This window comes from Andrena cerasifolii, chromosome 5, assembly GCF_050908995.1.
Source record: "Andrena cerasifolii isolate SP2316 chromosome 5, iyAndCera1_principal, whole genome shotgun sequence".
Lineage (NCBI taxonomy): Eukaryota > Metazoa > Arthropoda > Insecta > Hymenoptera > Andrenidae > Andrena > Andrena cerasifolii.
Window position 1 is genome coordinate 2,229,343 of NC_135122.1, and position 22,190 is coordinate 2,251,532.

General features: G+C 40.9%; 1 protein-coding gene and 1 long non-coding RNA gene across 4 annotated transcripts in view; one reads left to right on the plus strand and one right to left on the minus strand.

The window, feature by feature from the left end:
• Positions 1-4,373, plus strand: part of LOC143369404 (uncharacterized) — a 33,076-nt gene extending 28,703 nt beyond the window's left edge. The window contains exon 5 of the long non-coding RNA XR_013085395.1: positions 3,607-4,373. This is a non-coding gene — a long non-coding RNA (uncharacterized LOC143369404). The remainder of the gene's footprint in view (positions 1-3,606) is intronic.
• Positions 1-20,784, minus strand: part of LOC143369389 (uncharacterized) — a 29,160-nt gene extending 8,376 nt beyond the window's left edge. The window contains exons 1-5 of one of the 3 annotated variants that reach the window (XM_076813265.1): positions 10,683-10,816; positions 10,429-10,617; positions 10,232-10,358; positions 5,267-5,448; positions 1,847-2,329 (exon numbers count right to left, since the gene is read on the minus strand). In XM_076813265.1, coding sequence (XP_076669380.1) covers positions 1,847-2,329; positions 5,267-5,364 — 581 coding nt within the window. In that variant the 5' untranslated portion in view covers positions 5,365-5,448; positions 10,232-10,358; positions 10,429-10,617; positions 10,683-10,816. The other 2 variants (XM_076813263.1, XM_076813264.1) reach the window with 2 other exon arrangements.
• Between the last annotated feature and the right edge of the window lie 1,406 nt (positions 20,785-22,190).

The following is a 22,190-nucleotide window of genomic DNA, read 5'->3' on the forward strand; positions in this document are numbered from 1 at the left end:
AAGCTACGGAGTAGACGGAATCTTTCCGGCCTTCCTACAGGAGGGCAGAGAGGACCTGATAAAGCAGCGCTATCCAGCGGTGGGGCCCCTAACGCACTTGCCCCCCCCCCCCCTCTCCCAACCCCTCCTTCCAACCGCTCCGTCCACACACAATATTCGCGAGGAATATTATAGTATTATTCAGGGAACCAAACCCTAACTCCGTACCCGGTTTAGTACGCTGTATCGTCGCCTAACCCGACTAATCGGGTAACAGAAATTCTGTTACAGAATTCATCTGTAACCCGAGTAACCCAGTCTACCGGGTTAATGCGGTTACAGTAATACGGTGAAAACCATAGTTGTAACCATGTTTCCAAATAGCAATGAGTTTTATTTCAATATCGGAGACTCCTTGGTAGGGTGATGCATGTACATGAAAGTAATAAATATATGAGGCCAAAGATTAACTTAGTCGCGTCGAATTCGCGAGCGTTTGCCAACACACAGTGTAAGATTTTGCACAAATATCGCTCGACAGCGCAAATCTTGACCGATTGCAATAATTTTTTTTTTTAAATACTCGTAAAGGACTGAGCAATAACGGAGCACTGCAATAAAACCAGTATCTGTTGGTCTAATCTATAAAAAATACTATTTGGCATAACATAACATAAAAACAGAAATAAATAAATTTTGCAAATTAAAGATATTAAAAATTAATTTTTTGTAAATTTAATACCAACTATAAAATAAAAAAATTACTTTAAATTTACAAAATTTATGTTTTAAATAAACTGTATAGCTGATTTAAATTGTATATTTTAAAATTATTTTATAAAATTATTTACCACAAAATATTCGATTCGAATTACTCCGAATTACAATTATTAAAAAATTCTTTTTAAATTTATATATTAAAAATAAAATCAAAACTAATCAAATTGAAATATAATTTAAAAAGTATAAGATTTAAATCAGCTATACAGTTTATTTAAAACATACGTTTTGTAAATGTAAAGTAAATTTTTTAATTCACAGCTAATATTAAATTTACAAAAAATAATTTTTTAATATCTTTAATCTGCATAATTTATGTTTTTATGTTATGTCAGGCTTGGGAATTAAGTGGACTTGGCGGCCGATTTTCAGAGGCAACGCCTCCTTTCTCCCGCCGCGCGTCTTGGCCCCCGCGGCGGCCACGGTGTTTGGAGCGACTCAGGCCCGTACCACGTGAACCACACGTGGCGCATTAGGGCCACATTGTATCAACAGATTTCCACATCGTCCCAAAGAGCACGATTGTCGATACGTTTTTGTTTCGTCAACGCGCCACACGTGATTCACGTGGTACGCGCCAGAGGTGGCTCGAGCTCTACGGCACTTGCGAGGGCCAAGACGCGCGGCGGGAGAAAGAGACCGTTGCTTCTGAAACTCGGCCGAAAAGATCACTTAATTCCCAAGCCTGGTGTACACCATGCGAGAATTAATGGTACTAATCCGAACGATAACTACACAGATATAGATTAAGAATATTTTTGATTTTTATTGATCAGCCAGTAGCAACATCCGCAATTGTATGCACCGAGGCCAGACTTTTTTTTCTAAAGCGCTCTAGTTATTGATTTGCAACATGAAGCTGCAGCTCCTTTCAATTTCATTTGAATCGATTTTTTTTAAATGTTGTCCAAATATGAAGAAAATATAGACATAAAGTTTTTAATTAATATAATTTAATGTTTTCTCTTTAAAAAAAAACCCTAAATATCGCTTTCATTTCAGGCCGTCACACTAGGGAGACCCTTTAAACGAAAGCAATGTGTATATGAAATCGAGTAAAGATAGAAAAAGTGAAAACTAGACTCACCTTCGACGGATATAATTCTGGCGAACCTTTTTGTTGACGGATCTGACGAGATCAGCTCCCGTGAAGGGCAGAGGAGGTGGAGGCGGTGCAAGTGGAGGATGCAGAGCCGATTGGGAAGTTATTGATTGACTCGATGTCGATTGTTGCTGTTGCTGATCTTGCACAGCTCCTCCGTGAGGGCTAGGAAGTTGCGACGTATTTGCTATTGGTTCACCAACAGCAACCCACGTACTGCAAGATCTTGAAGCATGGTTTAATCTAGTATGCTCCAACATCAAGGAACTCCTTTGGGCAATGCCGAGGGCCAAAGCAGAGACTGACGGTCGCAATCCACCTGGGCCTGATGCATCAGGGCTTGGTAATTGGGACACATCGCTTGTACTGAAGCTTTTTCGAAGACCGAGTACCGAAGAAAGTACTCCACAACTACGAATCAGTTCATTCTCTTCTTCAAACCAAAGTATTTCTGGTATATCTGCTGGCCTAAAGAAACAACGAAACCGATTTTACTCATTAAAGTTTCTTTAAAAAATCTATAATTGCAGAAGAATTCAATCAGTTGCTTTAATTTTTTAGGGTATTCATGAATGATAATTATTACAATAGACAATCGCGGCATGTGCACGTGTGGGAGTCTTTTATGAATAAGATTATTAGAAAAGATATTCACCCTCTCTACTGTAAAATCCCGAAGGGCGGGTTTTTACACGCTCTCGTGGATTTCCGCGAGTAGGCAGGTTTAATGCAATGGAGCAGTTCACTTAAATATCTTATGAAGTATCGCAAGATCGTGTTATAGCAGTGAATGTTACGGAATCTATCCCTACGCCCATGGGGTAAACTTCTGCCCATGGGGTAAACTTCTGCCCATGTGTCTGTCTTCTGACGGCAACTGTACGCGCCTCAGCTGACCTACCCAACGCGCGCCTCTGATCGCTGAACTGCCGTTCCGTAGGCGTGTTGCTGAGCCGAATCTTTATATATCACTTAATAACTAAAAACCCAAGCTTCCACCGCAATTCCGTTACTCTTGATTTTCGTCTTTTTGTCGCGTAGAATCACCTATTTTATTTTCTACCATCTGTTGCCGAACACCCTGTATAACGGAGTCATATATGAAAAACAAACTGACAGAGTATCAGGACTATCAGGAGATTTTGTAATCTTACGCTTAAAGAAGTTGTTTAGCAATGTATTTGTAATAAAGAAATGCGACTCTTGGATAATCATTAAGGCTGCCGTCTCACCGGGCCTTGAGTGTGTGCCCTGCTGGAACAGCCAGTTAGAACCGCGTTGAATTTTGATCTGGATCTATCTGGTTCAATGCGGTACTACCTGGATTTTCAAGCAGTGATTTGTGCCAGTTCAAAAACGAATCCGGTTCAATGCGGATATCCAGATCGATGGATGAAACAGGATTTGCATGTGCGAAATTTATCAATTTCTATCAGGAATTGCCATTTGTATAAACCCGGAAGTTTCGTATCTGAAATTGCGGATCAAAAATCTTACGGATTCAATCTGGAAATGCCACAAGCTCTTTCGAGTCCGTCGCGATCCGGATTGGCAGAGCAAATAATTCACGGGATGCATACCGTCAAGATTTTTACATGCATATCCGGTTTGAAACCGATAGAAAATATTTCATCGGGTTCAATCTGGAATTTACGGGAAGAAAACCGCATCAATCCGGATTTAAAATTTTTTAATGCGGTTCTAACTGGCAGCTCCAGCAGGGTGCATACGCTCACACAAGCTAGGAAAAGCGTGTACGTATACGCGAAACCGTTTCAACCAACTTTCGTCCTGGAATCGGCAAGAAGGAAATTGTTGAGGGTATAGTTGCCTCCAGTAGACATCAGTGCAGGGTGGTCTGATGCGTTTGAATGCTAAGAAGCACCGTACGTTGAAATAATAATGAATTTATGACTCGAAAACTGACAGAATGAGGCTTCAAGGCTTCTCCGTCACCGGCGCTAGTGGTACACTCGAGCCACGTAGCACCAGCGTATACGTATATGCGATGTAGTAACCAAACCGTTTCAGTCAACTTTCGTCCTGGAATCAGCTGATAAATGTAGGAAAGACATAGTTGCCAATACGTATGGAGAGTCCCATCGCGCTGTTGCCGCATTTCCCCTATTACTATTTTGTTGTCAGGGAGGCTTGAATGAATCACGGCGAAGCGGCTGGAGGACAGAGATGGGCAAAGATAATATCTGGATAAACTCCTGGGATTTTGTTCAAATTTAAATATGTTAGAGTCCATGTGAAAATAAGGAGGATTTAAATAATCATTTTGCTAAATTCGAAAGGTAATTTTCAAAAAAATCGATGAAAGTTGTCTACTTTGAGGGTCTGTATTTATAAAACAGTTTTGAATGTGGCAAAATGTGACAACTTGAACCCCTCTTATTTTCACATACACTATAACATGTTTCAATTTGAACAAAATCTTAGACATTGAGTGTTCAAAGTGATCGGCTTGGCATTGAATGAACCGTATATACGACATTGTCCATTCCAACCGAAATGGATCCTAACCTACTTCCGACTACACAATTGTCTTGAAACTTTGCAGGTGTGCGTAGTTTGAATTACGGCACAATAATTTTTAAAAAAATTAACCCGAAAGGATGAAAAAATTACATAGCATCAATAAATATAACCCATAACCACAAATCCAAACGAGTTGAAGTCAGCCACTCGCGTTCTTTACGAAAACGACAAAAAGCTTCTGCGTTCGGGACGCCAGTCGCATCGCGATTACCCAAAGTTTCTTTTGGGCCGCTTGGAAAAATTCAATCCTCTTCGTTCTATCCAATCCGCCCGGTTTCTTTCGGGCCGCTTGGAAAACATCAAGTACTTGGTTCTATCCGAGCCGCTCGGTTTCATCCAATCCGCCCGGTTCTTTCGGACCGCTTGAAAAACATTCAAGTACTTGGTTCTATCCGAGTCGCTCGGTTCTTTCGGGTACCTGGCTCGGCTTGGAAACCGAGTGCCGGATTGGTTCGGATTTCAAGCTACCCGAATATTCAAGTACTCGTACAGCTCTAAAACCGATCCCTTTCGAAGAGTTTTACCACCTACCGAGGCGTTCCGCTAATTAGGGGGAAATATTTGTAGCCACGTAGCTGCTTTGCGCCGTTTTAGGGTTTTATGCCTACAGGGGCGGTGGTAATGTGTACATGAACTGCGCCTGCGTCAGTCACGCACACATAACCATCGCCCCTGTAGGTGTTTCCCCCTCCATCAGCGGTAGCTGGAGTCCGCCGATCCCTGCTCTGACGCTAGACGCAGCTCTCGTGCCGTATTCCTTCAAGACTTCTCGATAGAAGTAGCTGTGGCAACAGCGCGACAGAGACAGAGAGAGCAGAAAATGTGGCAACTATGCGTAAAAAATTAGTCTACATAGAGTACCTGGAGATGTCACCTCTGTAGAAGTTCTTTTTATCAACCGCAGTAGTTTCATTAGGGTCCGTCTGTTTACAAGGCACGCTTCGATCGATTCGGACCATAACATAAATGAGACGGCAGCCTTAAGTGCAACTACGGTGCCAAAGATTTCATAGTATGTAATACATACATATTAGATCAAATTTCTACAAAGAAAGATTGTTGTTACTTGCTGAGACTGGCTCAATCTGCTAATGGGAAGAGACTTAAGCGCAACGATTAGCTACTTCAATTCATTAGACCAGGGTTCGTATAAGGGGCAAGATTTAGATAGAGTAACAACGGACAAAGAAGTGAATGTCAATTGTAGGCTGTTATGTAATATTCTTTGTTGGCCTTGGCCTAATGGTTGGCAACGGCAGATGTGAATAGGGCCCTTTACACGGACGCCCTTGTCTCTAGAGATAGTATAATAAGAGTCTGGCCGCGAGCCTATGTCCGCCATGTTTTGGCTAAATCCTACGAGAGAGATAGAGATATACACCATTTCACTCTTACCCACTCTTAACAACTCTTACGTTTATGGCGGTATTTTACTTCGTGCCAGGAGTACATATATATGGCAATAACTCCTCAAAAAAAGGTTATGTTATGAAAGTGTTTCTGAATATATATACATTATTTTTTTTACTATCCAAATGCGCGTCTCATATAAATAGATATTACAAACAATTAGTTTTTTATTAACTTTCAAACATATACTTATTAAAAAATGTGTTACAATTAAGATTTGAATAATTGACAGATTTAAAAATCAGCGGGAATTGACGAAAAGTGGCGGGCCAATCAAAAGTGGCCTTTTCGTGGCCAGACTCTTATTATAGTGTTTTTACTTGCGTCCGCTCTTGCGCGCCACACGCCGGTGCGCCACGCAAAACTACGTGAACGCCGGAGTGAAGGGATGGTATTCACAAACGTGTCGTAAGCTTAAGATCGTCTTAAGCATGTGCTTAAGATGCCGCCTAGATTCAGAAACGTGACTTAAGATAATCTTAAGGTCGTGCTTAAGCATTTGCTTGAGGAAGATCTTGTTCAAATAAGTAAATACTTATATGACGTCACATGTTCTCAAGACCATCTCAAGCATTTGCGCAAGATGCCACCTAGATTCATAAACGTGACTTAAGATAATCTTATTAGATATATGCAATTGCTTATTCTAAGCACGTCCTTCGTACACGCCAGAAGGTTGCCTATACTCGGCACTACTTAGAGACAGCGGGTTCGGGCTCACATTTCTACGTCGACTCCACATGTTTTTTCCACGATCCAGCGCAGTCTCGTATTGTGTACTAGCTGTTCGATGTATATTATCGATTTGCGAAACGATCGGCAAGACACGATCGCGATATACGTTCGCAAAAAGTATACAAATTCCTCGATATACCTGGCTTATAGAGGATATCATAAATGCTGTTACTGAAGCTACATTTGGTTGACCTGTAGGTGCTACAAATTATGGAAATGGTTTATAACTCAGATAATACGACTGCAAATTTTTAAAAGGGTATATTAAAATATGTCCACATGTATCCCCGGCAATGCGATGGCAAATGAAATTGCAGTTAACACATTCACTGTTGTGACGATCATAATTATTACTATTGACGGCAATAATTACGATTTCATTGCTTGTTTTAATATAAAAACTAATATTGATAGACAATAAATACACATAGGTATGCAAGTGATATATTATATGTAAGATAAATGATGAACAGATGTAATATGCAAGATGTTTTGAACAAAAGGGGTAGTCTTCTGATTGCGAGGAATGCAGGTCAAATTTTTGACCCACTCTTGCGCGGGGCTCTCCAAGGTCGCTCCCGCGCAGTGATGCCAGAATCGTGGGACGTGGGACAAATGCTTACCCCCACTATGACCTTCCGTCGTCTCCCACTATGGCCTCGACTCCAGAAGAGTGTACATCAGAGGCAGAAAGATACTTAGAAAGGGAAAACGAAAGTTGAAAGCAAGGGTTCGGCGTGACGAGTGGACTTTCCGACAGTGCGGAAAGTTCTGAACGGCGCGCCGCGCGTGGCAGCCAAACTTCTGCGAGCCTCTACAAGAGGCAAGAAGTAAACGCGATTTAAGAAGGGGTCAAAACTGATTTGCGTAGCATTTGGTTTCCTGTAAACCAGGCTTGGGAATTAAGTGATCTTTTCGGCCGAGTTTCAGAAGCAACGCCCTCTATCTCTCGCAGCGCGCATTGGCCCCCGCGACTGCCGTCAAGCTCAAGCCACCTCAGCCGCGTACCACGTGAATCGCGTGTGGCGCGTTGACAAAACAAAAACGTATCGACAATCATGCTCTCTGGGACGATGTGGAAATCTATTGATACCATATATCTAACCCTAATGCGCCACGCGCGGTTCACGTGGTAGGGGCCTGAGGCGCTCCAAGCAGCTAGGCCGCCGCGGGAGCCAAGACGCGCGCCGAGAGAAAGAGGGCGTTGCTTCTGAAACTCGGCCGAAAAGATCACTTAATTCCCAAGCCTGCTTTAAACGGTTGTTGTCCTTGACATCAGCAAGCCACTGCTAGTATATTTTCATAAACACTTGATATACGACAACCTCTTAATCTATACAACCTCACCCACGCGCTGTTGTATTATAAAATCACACGCGATGACTCGCGACGAGGGCTGACACACTTCGCATAGGGACCCGGGAACAGGTAGTTTGCGCGCGCGGGGTTCCGCCTGCGCCCCGTGTCGGCCCTCCCTTCAAATTACATACGGATCCCTTATCGCTCGAGTATACAGGGTACGGCATCAGCGCCACACGGACGCATTCCACTACAACCGTGCACCGGCCCGGCGGTCGAAGAGCACAGATGGCCAACAAATTATTTCAAATAAAAAATTAAGTTCAACTAAAAGACGAAAATTTTATTCGAGACTCATGAATAAGAATAACCCGAGTCAATTTTTAATCGAAGCGCCATGATTGAAATAATTCAATCATGGGGATTCAATCGTCGGCCATGATTGAATTACTTCAATCATGGAAGTTCAATCATGACTGACTGAACAATGTTCTCGTATTCATGCGTACTTTAGTCGATTGAAGCTCGACTAACCTTGGCGAGCCTCGAGACTCTCGAGAGCCTTTGATCCTTCGAAGCCGCGCGACACCCGAGCCGAGCGACATTGTATCGTTCGGGTGAACTAAACTGGTGCCTGGAGTTGCTCGGCGATGTGTCATCGATTATACGGAAAGTGGATTTCATTATTTTTCATCGTATCAATATGAAAGTGACACCAATGGATTCCTTGAATTCTCCCGATTAAATGGACAGAAAATAATTTAAATCGGACTACTTTAAAAAGGGCAACCGGTTGGGCTTCGTTAAATGTCATTTTTATTGATTAGCATTTCGCCTTTGTTTTTTTTATGAATTGCGTTTCGACAAATACGAAATTTCCGGCTGCAACCTATCAATCGCTACGAGCTTATGAGCACGCACGTATACTACTGCAGTTCTCCTCACCGATTCTAACCTTAGCAACGAGACAGGCGGGTTGCTCGCAGCTAGGCGCTAAAAACGGCTCCCTGCGCACCCCTGGTCTACAGCTTAGAATAGACCATTTCAAGGGTGTTCTGTAGCGCACATTGTTCATAACCGTGTCTTAATAGCGGAGCGCGCGGCTCGCTTACCTGCAACGGGGCGCACCGCTTTTTTTCAAGAGACACACAGTACAATGTCTATATTACACCACGACCCATTATCAAGAACTCTTTGATTATCGAATCTCAATAATGGTTGATCCGATTAGATTTTGATAGGTCTTAATGAATAGCTTGGGTTTGATTTACATAAGAAAAGTGTAATGATTTAGAATTTCGACCGTAAAGAATTTTTAAAACTTAAAAGTCTGTCTCTAAGTAGTGTCGAGTATAACCTCTGGCGTGCACGAAGGAGCGCGCTCCTTTTTCTTCACGTACTTTTGCGCGGCGCGCCGGCGTGTGGCGCGCAAGAGCGGACGCAAAAGCGTCCGTGTAAAGGGCCCTAAAGTATTTTGAGGGTTGCTGGGTATTCTAGAATAGTAACGGATCAAGTGTAACTGACCACATACTGGTAGAGTCGGGAAGGTTTGGACAAATCTATGCTATCAAGTTAGAAAAAATAGACATCTTTGACCATATGATAGTGTAGGTTTTCCTGGAGAACCGCAACCAAAGCTAATGGAAGGCAACCACAAACCCAATATCAAGCGCTCATCACCCACAACATGGTAGTCTAAAATGGTTAATGGACAAGATGACAGCTTACATGGAAAGACTGGAGGATGAGGGTTGTAACATAGCAATGATGTTGACTTGCTAAATAAGGAGATCACGGAAAAGCTATGCATACAGGATAAACCATGAGAACGAATAAACCATGGTGTAGAAAGTAGTGAGTAACCAGCAGGGATCAGTACCTCAAATAAAATGAAAGACAAAAGAAAAGAATACATTCATAAAATTAAGGGATCTAATACTAACCATCTACTCAAGGCGAGAGAAAAACTAAGTGCGTAATGCAAAGAACGCGTCAGATTTTTGGCGCACGTACAAAAGCCTAAAAGGTACGAATGAGGTGGAGCACACGTTGTCAAAAGGAGAGTGAGAGGCCTTTCAGAATGTACAATACATATACCCCCAAAATCTTAATGGATCTGAAATGTATCGACGTCAGAGATCCTTACCTAGATAGCGAATTCAGTATGTCAGAACTAAACCTAACTCTAAAGAAATTAAAGCCGTTCAAACCGCCTGGCCCAAATGCAATTACAAACGCATTTTATAAGGCACTCACTAAGAATCAACATATATCAACACGTGGATGTAATACAAGAAAGGAGAGCCATCTGATCCGAGCAACTATAGGGGCATTCCATTGGCAAACTCTACCACCAAAATATACACATCACTTATTACTCACAGAATAAACTCGTAGAGTGAATCAAATGGGATCCTTCCAGAAAGTCAGGCAGGCTTCAGGGCATCTAGATCATGCGAAGACAACATTTTTACACTGTCTGCGAGGGTTGCAGAGGTCCTAGTGAAACCTAAAGGCAAATTATGCATATGTGAGATTTGTCGAATTAAAGAAAGCATTTGATTCGGTAGATCACTCACTCCTATGGGATAAACTCTCCAAGTCAATCAATTGCCTACTAATCAAATGCCCGCTAATCAATTCAATCAAAAGCCTGTACGACAATGCGACTGTGTTACATACTGACACACATTTCTCGCAACAAGCGTAATACGCTACGCGAAACAAAGTTGCTGACGAGCGGAGTCAGCATTCCGCTGATTGATGCCCTGAAAATCGAGTATAAATACACGATGCGTCAATACAGTGAAAACCTGGTTAAATTTGAACGAACCATCCCCACCACCTTTTGTTGTACGACCATTTTCACCCTCATCCTTTATCACCTCGTGCACAGCGAATCATAATAGCGACTCGCCCTTGCCGCACGCTTCCGTTCTTACCCCCTGTTTCACAATAACGAGCCAGACTCGTAATACAGATTATCTACGTGCAAAAATTGAAAAACACGAGTGTGACTCGCAACGTAGGTACGGTCCAAACATGATAAACACGAGTGTGAATCGTGCGGTGGCTATGATCGGTACATTCGACTGTCACGCATTGTTTGATCTTCACTGCAGTCGCTAAATGCGTGCACATAATTTCTATATGAAACTACTACTTAATTCCCTTTTTGTAACTGTATATGTGTACAGAATGTTCGGCAACAGATGTCAGAAATTTTAAAGGGTGATTTTACATGCCAAAATGAGACGAGAATGAAGAATGACGAATTGCATTTGAGGCTCCGTTTTCGAGTTATTAATAATTGTCGAAAATACGTGTAAAATACGTCTGAGACGAGGGACTTCCCAAGGTGCGATCCCACGGTGCGAGGCTCGACGAGTTTCGCGTCGTACTCGCCGAGTCGCGCACCCTGGGAATGATCAGCCGAAGCTAGCCGCGTCGTCGAAACGCTCATGGCTTGCCGACACGCGCCCTCTAACGGGATTTGACGAGCCTAGAAGGTTTGCCGAACCACGCGCCATGGGAGTGCACCTCTGGACTACACGATTCCACAGTTTAAACTTACATAGAGTTATGAAATGTAAACGAAAGGTATAAGATGGATAATGTGCGAATATGTCGATTTTTACTTTCAGATGCTATATTTTAAATTTATAGCAATAAATGTGATTTATAGTATATTATGAGAGTAGTAAAACGAATATGGTGTAGTTATTAATGAAGTCACATACCTGGTAGCTTGAATCTGACAGGAATCTAGTTTCGGGGATGGACCGCGGCCAGCAAGATGTACGTCGGTGTAAGATTTAAATGTGACAAGTCTGTTACTGCCTCGTAGTTCACTTGCTATTGAGGATACGCTGAAGAGAGAAAGGTCTGTCGTAATGCTCTCATGGCTCGGCGATCGTAACATTCGTGATGATACTTGGAGTGCTGGACATTGTGTGTTTGTTAAGCTGCTACTGCATTGGGTACGGGCAGCTATTGGTATCGGCGATGCCGGCTTTGCTTCGTCTTCAGCCATGTTACAGTCTTTCAATTCTTTAGATATTTAAGCTTTTCTTGTGAATTAAGGAAAATCGTACATTCTTGTTTTCGTCACTTACTACTTCCATTATTACCATGCGATAGTATGGGATCATTAATAAATCCTTTGTGATTTTTAGTCAACGATGACCTAACTAGATTTTCTATCAGTTCGAAATCTTGTACTTTTAACAAGATATAAGAATTCATTATCGATCTCTTTTGCAAATATAACGTCAAGTCATTTATACAGAATTATTTATAAAAAAGTGAGGATTTTGGAAAATTGTTAAATCAAATCTATATTAGAAGAGTGAATAAATTACATTTTTGCTAATTTAATTATAGGCTAATCTCAATGTGCTAATTAAATTAAAGTGGGTTTGAAGGTTGATTATATGAGAATTTGTTAATGTGAGTGAACTTATTTTGTGCAATGGAACAATAAACATATGCTCGATTTTATTCATATTTCAAGCCTTCTCTGTTATATTCTCTATCAGTCGCAAATCCATTCAAGTTATCACAGAATGTACATCAACGATTACAAATAATTGGCTACTTTGGTATTAAAATACAATAGTTGCAATTTCGAAGTAAGTTTTATAGTTTGTATTCTTCTATCCTTCAGCATAAATGTTTCTGAAAATGTAAAAAAATTCCACATTATCAACATGTGGTCATGTTGTTATATTTACAGTGATGTGAAGAATTATAGGCTCAAGCGAAGTTTGAAAGAACTTATTTAATATTTTAATGAACAGTGAAATTAATACATTTATTACTGATATTTTTAATTTCGATAGAGTTTCCTGATTTAATTTCTACATAAACAACAATCAAATTACATTATCAGGTACATAAATTGCATTATATTTTGCTTGGAAGAAACGCATAGGCGTGTGGACTTGGATGAGGACTTTTTAAAAAGTTTTAATATTGCAGTTTTCCTTGAAATTTTTATTCAGTATTATATCGAACAACTTTGGTATTTATTACATTGATAAATCTTCGTTGGTACGTTGTTAATTAAGTTCTCTATTATGGGTAGTGTTTTGTACAATGTCTTCACAAACGACTTGAATTCCCCATTTCAGTTCGTGTTGCATACGAATTTTTGTGGTAGTGTTGCCCAAAGAATTTAAATTGGATTAAGGTTCGAGTCTTTGCACGGCCAGACCAAAAATTAATTTCCGTGTTCTTTAAATCAGTTTTTGATGGAAGCACCAAGATGCACTGGAGTATTATCTTGCTGCAAAATAACATTTTTGTCCTCCACACTCGCCACAAATGGTAGTAAATGCTTCTCTAGCACTTTTTGATATTATTCCCACATTTATTTTTGCACCATTTTTAATTGTTGCTGACATCATGAGTCACGATTCATGACTCCACGACCTCTGATATGGCAAAGAGGTCAAATTCTTCCGCGTAAAATTTCGTTCCACGAATCGTGCCAATAATAATTGAAGCCATCAGGTCCATACAAATTGAATTTGCTCTCTTCATTGAATATAACGTGGTCTCACATTTCCAATCGCGAAACGAAGTTTGTTACAAAATTTAACCGGTGCTCCATGGGACATTTGCTGCGTGGCGGTTTCTTCAAATATTTCTGTGTCTCTTCTCCTCACCAATCCGTTTCCCTGCTAAACTTGAATCACATATCAACTGAAATTATTGCATTATTTGCGATTATGAAGCCACTGTTCTTGAAGTTTTCCTTAACATCGCCTATCCACTGGTAACAGAAACTTTGGCGGGGGGAGGGGGGGGGGTACGATAATCACTTTAATAGTTCCTTCACTTTTACATAATCGGTAAAAATGAAAAAAAAAATACCTTTAACCTATAATTATTGACATTATCGCGATATATAATCGCCAGTCGACCCCCCTCCCTTACCCTCCAGTAGAAGAATGGGTTTTCCTTGTACGGACCCAGCGAAATGGGTCCAGTCGGAAATCCGACCATTCGGTAAGGAAAAGACACATTCCAAGTGTCGCCAAGATGGTTATCCATCTTGGCAATAGATCCCTTTACCAATATAGTATTTCCTCGTTAACGGCTCGCTGGTCGGGGCCGGCGTTGAGCCCGTATCGTGAACAGAGCCCTAATTCCGAGTATTGGTTTCTCGCTTCTTTCTGGCCGAAGGGGGGAGCGAGATGGAACACTGCGTGCGCGGCGAGCGTGCGCGATAGTCGCAAGCGCTTACCGTGAGCAGGAAAACCGCTTCGCAAAATCTTGACGCAGGCCCGGCTCACGGTAAGCGCTTGCGACCATCGCGCAAGCCCGCAAGCGCTTACAGTAGCATATTCGCTGATGGCATAATCTTTTTTTGCATTGTTCTACAAACTCAGAAAATATTTGTCTAATCGGAGCTAACTCGTCTACTAATTTTCTTTCCGCCCTAGTATTCACATAATCAAATCTTATGGCTCCGAGTAAGAATTTAAATCTTCTAAGCGTCATGCAATTACGAAAAAATTCTACTCCAAATCCATCATTTGACCATAAATCTTCTAAATTCAAGTGAGAGGCTCTCAAAACACCTGACATGTATAATTAGCCAAAAACAGCTTTTATTTCTCCTGGATTTGTGTTAGGGCATCTCTTTCACGCGAGTAATTACTACGGTTTTTTTCCTGTGTGAAAAATAAAGTCCACATCTCTCTTGAATTATTGATTTGGTGGGCATTTCTCGCCACTTGTGGTAAACGGGCTCTTATTATATTTTGAGATCGAGCTCTAACATTCTGGGTTAGAGGTTGTGCATTCCAAATAGTTCCTCTGTCCTTTCCAGTATATATCAACGGAATTGATTCATCTTGTGATGTTTCTTCGTCCTCATCTGCAGAAAGCTCTGATGATGAATTGTGGTCACTGTCATCAACATTATCAGTATCCTCTGAGTCTTCATCTTCATCTATAGAATCTTCAACTCTTTCGTCGACAAATAGTTGTCTGTGAACAGTATCCATTCACCGACGTTGCATTTTATTCAACACGATTACCCACAAGTAACACTACGCACACAAACACACAAGACACAATATATATATTGTACATATGTTTCAATAGAAACGTGTTAGGAACAGAATACGAAATTTGAAAACGCCTTTTAAAAGTGACTCGCTCGATGGTTTTGGGGCAACTGTATGCTCTTCACAATCCTCTTACCAGAATGTACTCTGGTCAGAATTTTTCAGCAACGATGTTTATGTTCATCAAAGAACTGCAACATGCGAATGCTTGCCGACTCCAAACACTCACTCATTTCACTTTCTTTCAAACAATCCACCGTGTGCGATGGTGGTATGGGCGTTGAGCCGCGCGTGAAAAAACACTACATGGTCTTATGAAATATATTCAACGATTAAGGGGTAATTCTGATAATCACGCCGCAAAAGTTGGAAACATTCAGGTTTTTTTCTCTCACTGAATACAATGAATAACAATGTCAAACTTTTTTTTCATTTATTAATCTCCTTATAATGTATACGGAACAATTGTTTAAATACACTTTTAATTGTGTTTTTTCAATGTTATCTAGAGTTCAAAATCACGCCTTTGAAAAGACGGCAGGAGTGATTTCTGCTCACAGACTCGCCTGACACAAAAAAACCAAACTGATTCTTAATCATTATGAGTACCGCTATCGCAGGAGCCAGAATTAGCCACGTAAGTCAAAATTTAATAAAATTGCGCGCATTTAAACTTCAAGTAAGAATGGAAAATTTCAAAACTTCAAGTTTGGATACGAGCAATTTTGTTAAATTTTGACTTATGTGGCTAATTCTGACACCGGTACTCATAATGGTTAAGAATCAGTTTGGTTTTTTTGTTTCAGATGAGTCTGTGAGCTTAAATCACTTCCGCCAGGGAGGTATTTCTTTTCAAAGACGCGATTTTGAACTCCAGATAATATTGAAAAAACACAATTAAAAGTGTATTTAAAAAATTGCTGCGTATATATTACAAGTAGCTTAATAAATAAAAAAAGTTTAACATTGTTATTCATTGTATTTACCGAGAAAAAAAAACCTGAATGTCACCGAATTTTGCGGGGTGATTACCAGAATGACCCCTTAACAGCAAGAAAATCGTAGCATGGTCTAATCTAACGTAAAAATATAAAGAGGAAAGTAGGCGATGTGGCCAAAGTTTCAAATGCTGTCATTCTCTCATTATTTAATTATACATTCGACACCCGGTGGTTTGCTCCGGGTGCGACCTCTTACGGATTAAAAATACCTTGGTGAGAGGGATACCAAGGCCACCGACTGGCACATCCTATAGATATAGAGCTACAAGGGAGGGACGGCAGATGCCTGAGGACCTGGGAGGGAGGGGTGGTTGAGCGGGTGACACTGCACGAACTGCACACTGCGGTTGCCCAATCGTAAGTGCCATGCCCAGCTAAGAAAAGGAAGAGCAGCGGAAGGGAACTTTGATGAAACAGAACGTTGAACAGGCTCAGAACTGGGAACCGAAGACTGTTAAACAAAGCCAAGAAGTTGAACACGGAGCTCGTATGGGATGACTATAGAGAATCTCAGAGAGCCTACAAGAAGCTCATTAGAGCACCAAAAAAGGAAGGCCTAGAGGAAATTCTGATAGGAGGCCAGGACCAGGCTTCGGAGGGTGTTCGTATCCGTGCCTCCTCCAAGATTGGATGGACTCAGCCTAGCGGATGGTAGAATCATCGAGAATCATTATCAAATCTTAGAACGCCTGATCCACTTCCTGGGTTCCGAGCCCATACCACAGGGGCAGTTACTGGAAGAGGTGGAACCTGCGAGAGAGGACCTGACGACTGAGACATGGTCTTCAGGGTGGTCAGTATAAACAGAATCAGATGGGCTCATTTGATAAATATAAAAGCCCGGGAGCAGCGGGATCTTCCTGACCCTACTACAGGAGGGCGAAGAGGATCTAATGAGACGACTGGGCCATATCTTTAAATCCTGTCTCGCAATAGTTAATACCGATATACCGAACATATGGAGAATAGCTAGAGTGGCATTTCTATCCAAACCGGGGGAGAGTGATTATGACTTCCGCCAAATCTTTCAGGCCTATCAAGATATTCAGGAACACGACCTGGTGGAAAGACTAGTACAAACCTCAGAGCATGCGTACCAAGCCGGCAGATCTGTGGAGACAGCGCTGAATCACCCAGTAGGGATGGTCGAAGAGGCTCTGCCAAAAAAAGTCGGTCTTAAGCGTATTTCTAGATATCAAGGGAACATTTAATAACGCATCATTCGATGTCATGTATGATGCTTTAAACAACTTCAAAATCCAGAAATCGATTGGAAAATTGACCCACAACATGCTATGGACAAGAACACTGATGACCAGCATGGAGAGGACCATGAAGAATTCCGGCCGACAGGGGCTGCCTCCAGATTGCGGTTCTCTCCCCACTGCTGTGAATCAGAGTAGTAGATGGGTTCCTATGTGAGCTTGGAGATGAGGACTTCATAGTAGAGGGTTATGCCGATGACATAACCATTTCAATTAGAGGCAAACACTTAAGCTACCGGACTAGGAGAATATAGGCTGCGGTCACATTGGTCCAGGAATGGCGCCTCTCCCAAAACTTGAGGGTAAACCCGAGTGAGTCGGAGATGGTGCTTTTCATAAGAAAGCGGAGCTTCAGGGTTAAGGCTCCATCTATCTTCGGAACGAAGCTTCATACCTCAACAGGAGTGCGATATCTGGCGGTAACCCTATATAGATAGTCGGCTCACGTGGAAAAGCTACATCGCGAAAGCAGACACAGAAGGCCACCATCAACTACTGGGCTTGCTTGATGATGCTTGGCAGCACTTGGTGGTTAAAACCATGGATGATCAAGTAGTTTTACACAACCATTGTGGAACTCCAACTGACCTACGCCTCCATGTTTAGTGGACCTTCATGAAGAAAGAAAGCCACAGAAGGATATTAAATAAAGTATATTGTCCAGCACTGCTGGGGATTTGCACTTTGTGAAAATTGGACAGGCATTGAGAATGGCCATACGATGATCCTGTAGGAGTTAAGGGACTCATACGAGGCTCTAAGCTACAGGGGAGACCGATGTGTGGGATCAAAAAACCCCATAAGAGGGAGCCTGGAATAAGAGATCTCGGAGGGTTGGCGTTGGTGGAGTTGGTGTGGTGGCTGGCCAGTACGCAGAGGATCTGAAAGATCGTGGGTTCGATTCCCACCACCCGAGGCCCTCTTTTTCCGTGACTTCCGAAAAACGTAGGAATTACGAAACCTATTCCTACGGGTGTAATCCAATCTACCGTGTCCGACACAACTTTGAGGTTTGCCTAGTAAAAAGGAATTAGAGACGAACCAAAGTGAATTATTCTTTCCAGGAGGGCTCATCAGGATGGATCCAAAACCAAAACGGAAACCGGAGCCGGGATATAGGGGGAGAGGCCCAGGGTGGAATGGGTCCGAGTCCCATCGCCCTGGGTTCGCCACATATCGGTCTCTCAAGCGAAGGTGCAGGTCATCCGCGGCTATTCCAGATGGAATCTGGACAGGGGCAACGATGGCAAACACATCTACATTTGTAGCGACAGGCGGGCTGCGCTTCAGTCCCTTTTCAATGTCATGGTAAGATCCAGACTGGTGTTAGACTGTGTTGATACACTAACGCGGTTAGCAAATAACAATCGCGTTTGATTACTGTAGGTTCCGGAACACGCCGGCATCAAAGACACCAAAATGGCAACTGAGAGGACTCGGCAAGGCGCCCGAAGTCTAGACCGGGACTCGTTTGCCCTATAGGTGTCTCTATAGGTACGGTGAAGAAATGGACGGGGAGGTGGGTGAGACAGCAACTCGACCGGCTCTGGAATCAAACCCAACATATGAGACACGCGAGGGCTCTGGTGAAGGAAACTTCTAGGAAGCTAGGTGCAACTTTAGGTCCCCCAGACAGGACACGGATGATTTACTAGATGATACTGCATAAGAATTGAAACAACGAAGTTTATAGTTGGTGTTGAAAAGAAAGACGAGGATCTATGATATTTGTATAGATATTATGATCTGTAAAAAACACGATCAAGCATGTGTCAAAATCAACAGCATTATATTGAACATTTGTTGCAAACACAGGTAACATTTACCTAAATGAAACGTCTGATAATTCTGAAACAATTGATTCTTGTGCTCATGTATGTATATTAAGCCTCCCTGATTATTTTATTTTGATCAATATTCCATGCCCCTAATGTTTCATGCAAACAGTTTTGTATACCCTGTACATGATGTACCTTATCTATCTTTTCGTTACGTCAACTTCTTACACTTGCATTGTAAGATACAATTTTGTTGTGTTAAAGATATCATAGGCTTTCTAGTGACCCCAATATTGTAAAATTAATGAAAATATATATTGAGTCTTCTTTTTCACATATTTCTATAAATGGTTTCACATATCACGAGAGTAAACAAAAAGTTTTGTATGATTTTTAGACCCCATACTTTATTCTAGGAGCATCTACAAGAGTAAACATGGATATAGAATATTAGAAGAAAAAAAATTTACATCAAACAGGGAGCAGTCTCCTGATATACAGCCACATCTGCTATGTGCACTACAGGTTATATAGCTTAAATATTTACTACCTCTGACTATCAACTATTGTTACATCGTTACAGGAATCCTTTAAATCCATTTGTTTTAAAAACAAATATCTAGATGTGCCCATAAGGAGGATGTTTCTTAAATAGCTTGTTGAGGTCTATAATTTAAACTCTGATTCATTAAAAAAGCCTGTTTTTATTTCTAGACCTCTTTTTGTAAGTATACCTCTATATGTTTTTAATAGAGTGGTAGTGTCACTTCTATTACGACTGTTCATTTGTGCAACTGAACTAGTTCAGTTAAATGCAGAATGATCACTGTAAAGTAGTATAACACTGATCATAATAGCATCTGGTATTTTGATAGCCAAACTGTGAAACTTTATAATTTATAAGCAGCTTGATACACAACGAAAGCATAGAAAATAAATTTATTATAAGCAGCCGAATGACTATATTCGTATCCACTCAAATAACTAATACATGCATCTTGTTATTATATTTCCATGTTTTCAAAAACTGAATAACATTTCTGATTTAGCTAGAAATTATTTCATATTTCTCCCTATATGAGGGAATGAAAATTCTATCCTAAAGTATTCACTGCTTCATGCTTCTTACTTTGTTTCAGTAGATTCGTTATATTGATGAAAGATGCTGCCTCGATTGTTGACGTTTTACGTCAAGCGGTTCGACGCGTTTTCTTTCTTCTGTGTTCTTAGCGTACAGTTTCTCCTGCTTTGTCGTCTCTTTATATTCCTTGTTAATCCGCGTTAACGAAAATTAACGCTGCAAAACACGTAAACATGAAGAAAATTCGGAATGATACGAAACGATACGAAGCAATAGAAAATTAACCGACGATCACTTACCCTGTACTGTAGTCGACGGTCACGTCGAGGTTGCTTACTGCACAGGCGTCAATCGATAGACACGAGTAGCGCCACCCTTGCAGCTCGCAAATTCTGTCTACAATTAGTGATAGAGGATACCTGAAACTTTCTTAGAATCATGCTGCATATTCTTTATTTGATTTTTCGTTACTGCACTTTCAAGTACGATTTTTTTATGAATTGAAGAAGTAAACGATTATTGAACTTTATTAAAATATTAAAATGTACGAATACATTTCAGTTATTCATCCGATTCATTGTTCATATTATCCACATATTAAGATCAAAGATAACAGTTTTAAAGTATATCTATTATTCTATTCGCGCAATATGTTTAATGGCCATTACCCCCGCTTCGCATTCAACTCGCTCTGTAGCGCGATAAAACTTGGCGCGAGTTACATATCCGACTTTTCAGAGGCTTTCCCTCTTCGAATCTCTTCCACATTGCCGTTTAATGAATAAAAGATAATGAGCAAAATGCTCGCTAACGAATCTATGAAAATGTTACTGACTTATATTTTTCATGTCTAAAGATTCTTTTGTATGTAGTTTCACGTAAAGAGTTGCTGAATGGAAAATTTGTTTAAACAATGTAAACGGATGGATTTCTATCACGATACTGAGAATCATACCTTCCGTTTGTCAGATGACTGTTTAAAGGTCTGGGCATATAATACATATATCAGTTCCGTGTCAGTTTCGTGTCCATTCTGTGTTCACTGATGTGACTGACGACTATTCGGAGGTATCCGCACTCTACAGCAGGCCAGCTCTGGCCCATTACAATATGCAGTGGCGGATTTAACAGGGTGGCCGATGAGCAGTTGCCACCTGAGGCCCTGCTCAGAAGGCCCCCCAGAACCCCATCTTTACAGAAATTATGATTTTATCCAAAGTATATTTTCTTTGTATTATTACACTGAGCCCGTTTTTAGTAAACTACCTTTATTTTCTCGAAAAATGGGCCCCTCAAAACGTTTACCACATGGGCCTTTTTTCTTAAATCCGCCACTAACAATATAATAGTCCAGCGAAATTGGTATCTGTCTTCGGAATAAATCCCAGCAAGCGAAATTTTGGTATGGGTCTTTATTTGGTTGTTTTAAACAATATGTCATAAGTCCCCATCGATCCAAGCGCCGCTAAAAATTTTACAGAGGTTTGAACTAAATAATAACAATTTTTCGCGAATATCTCGTTATTTAGTAGTTTTCTGATAAAAAGAGTTATTATGAAATTTATAGCTTAGGAAATTCTCTACAAAAAGGTGCTATGACTTTTTTCGTAGGAGTAACCATTTTCACGTAGGTCAGGTTACTAAGTTTCAACCCCCATACTTTTGACAAGGGCAGATCTCGAACCTGGAAATTCAAAAAATTATGAAACTGTAAATATTTAGGGGATGTCGTCCTGAATACAACGCAATTTTATTTACTGTCCAAATTCTTTTCTTCGATTTTGTGTTATAACTCGCGAACCATAGGAACTGTAAGAACTATAATTTACCAAATGATAGTCCTAATTAAAAGATGTAACTTTTTCCTGAACACCTTTTTTCTATCTCCTACAGTTCGCGAGTAATAATACAAAATAAAAAAAAAATTCAGGGGTCAATTGCACCCTCTTGGAGTGAATTTGGGCAGCAAACAAAATTGTGTTGTACTCAGGAGGACATCCCCTACCTATTTACAGAGTTTCATAATTTTTTGAATTTCCAGGTTCGAGATCTTCCCTTGTCAAAGGTATGGGGGTTGAAACTTAGTAACCCGACATACATGAAAATGGTTACTCCTGGGAAAAAAACTCATTATATT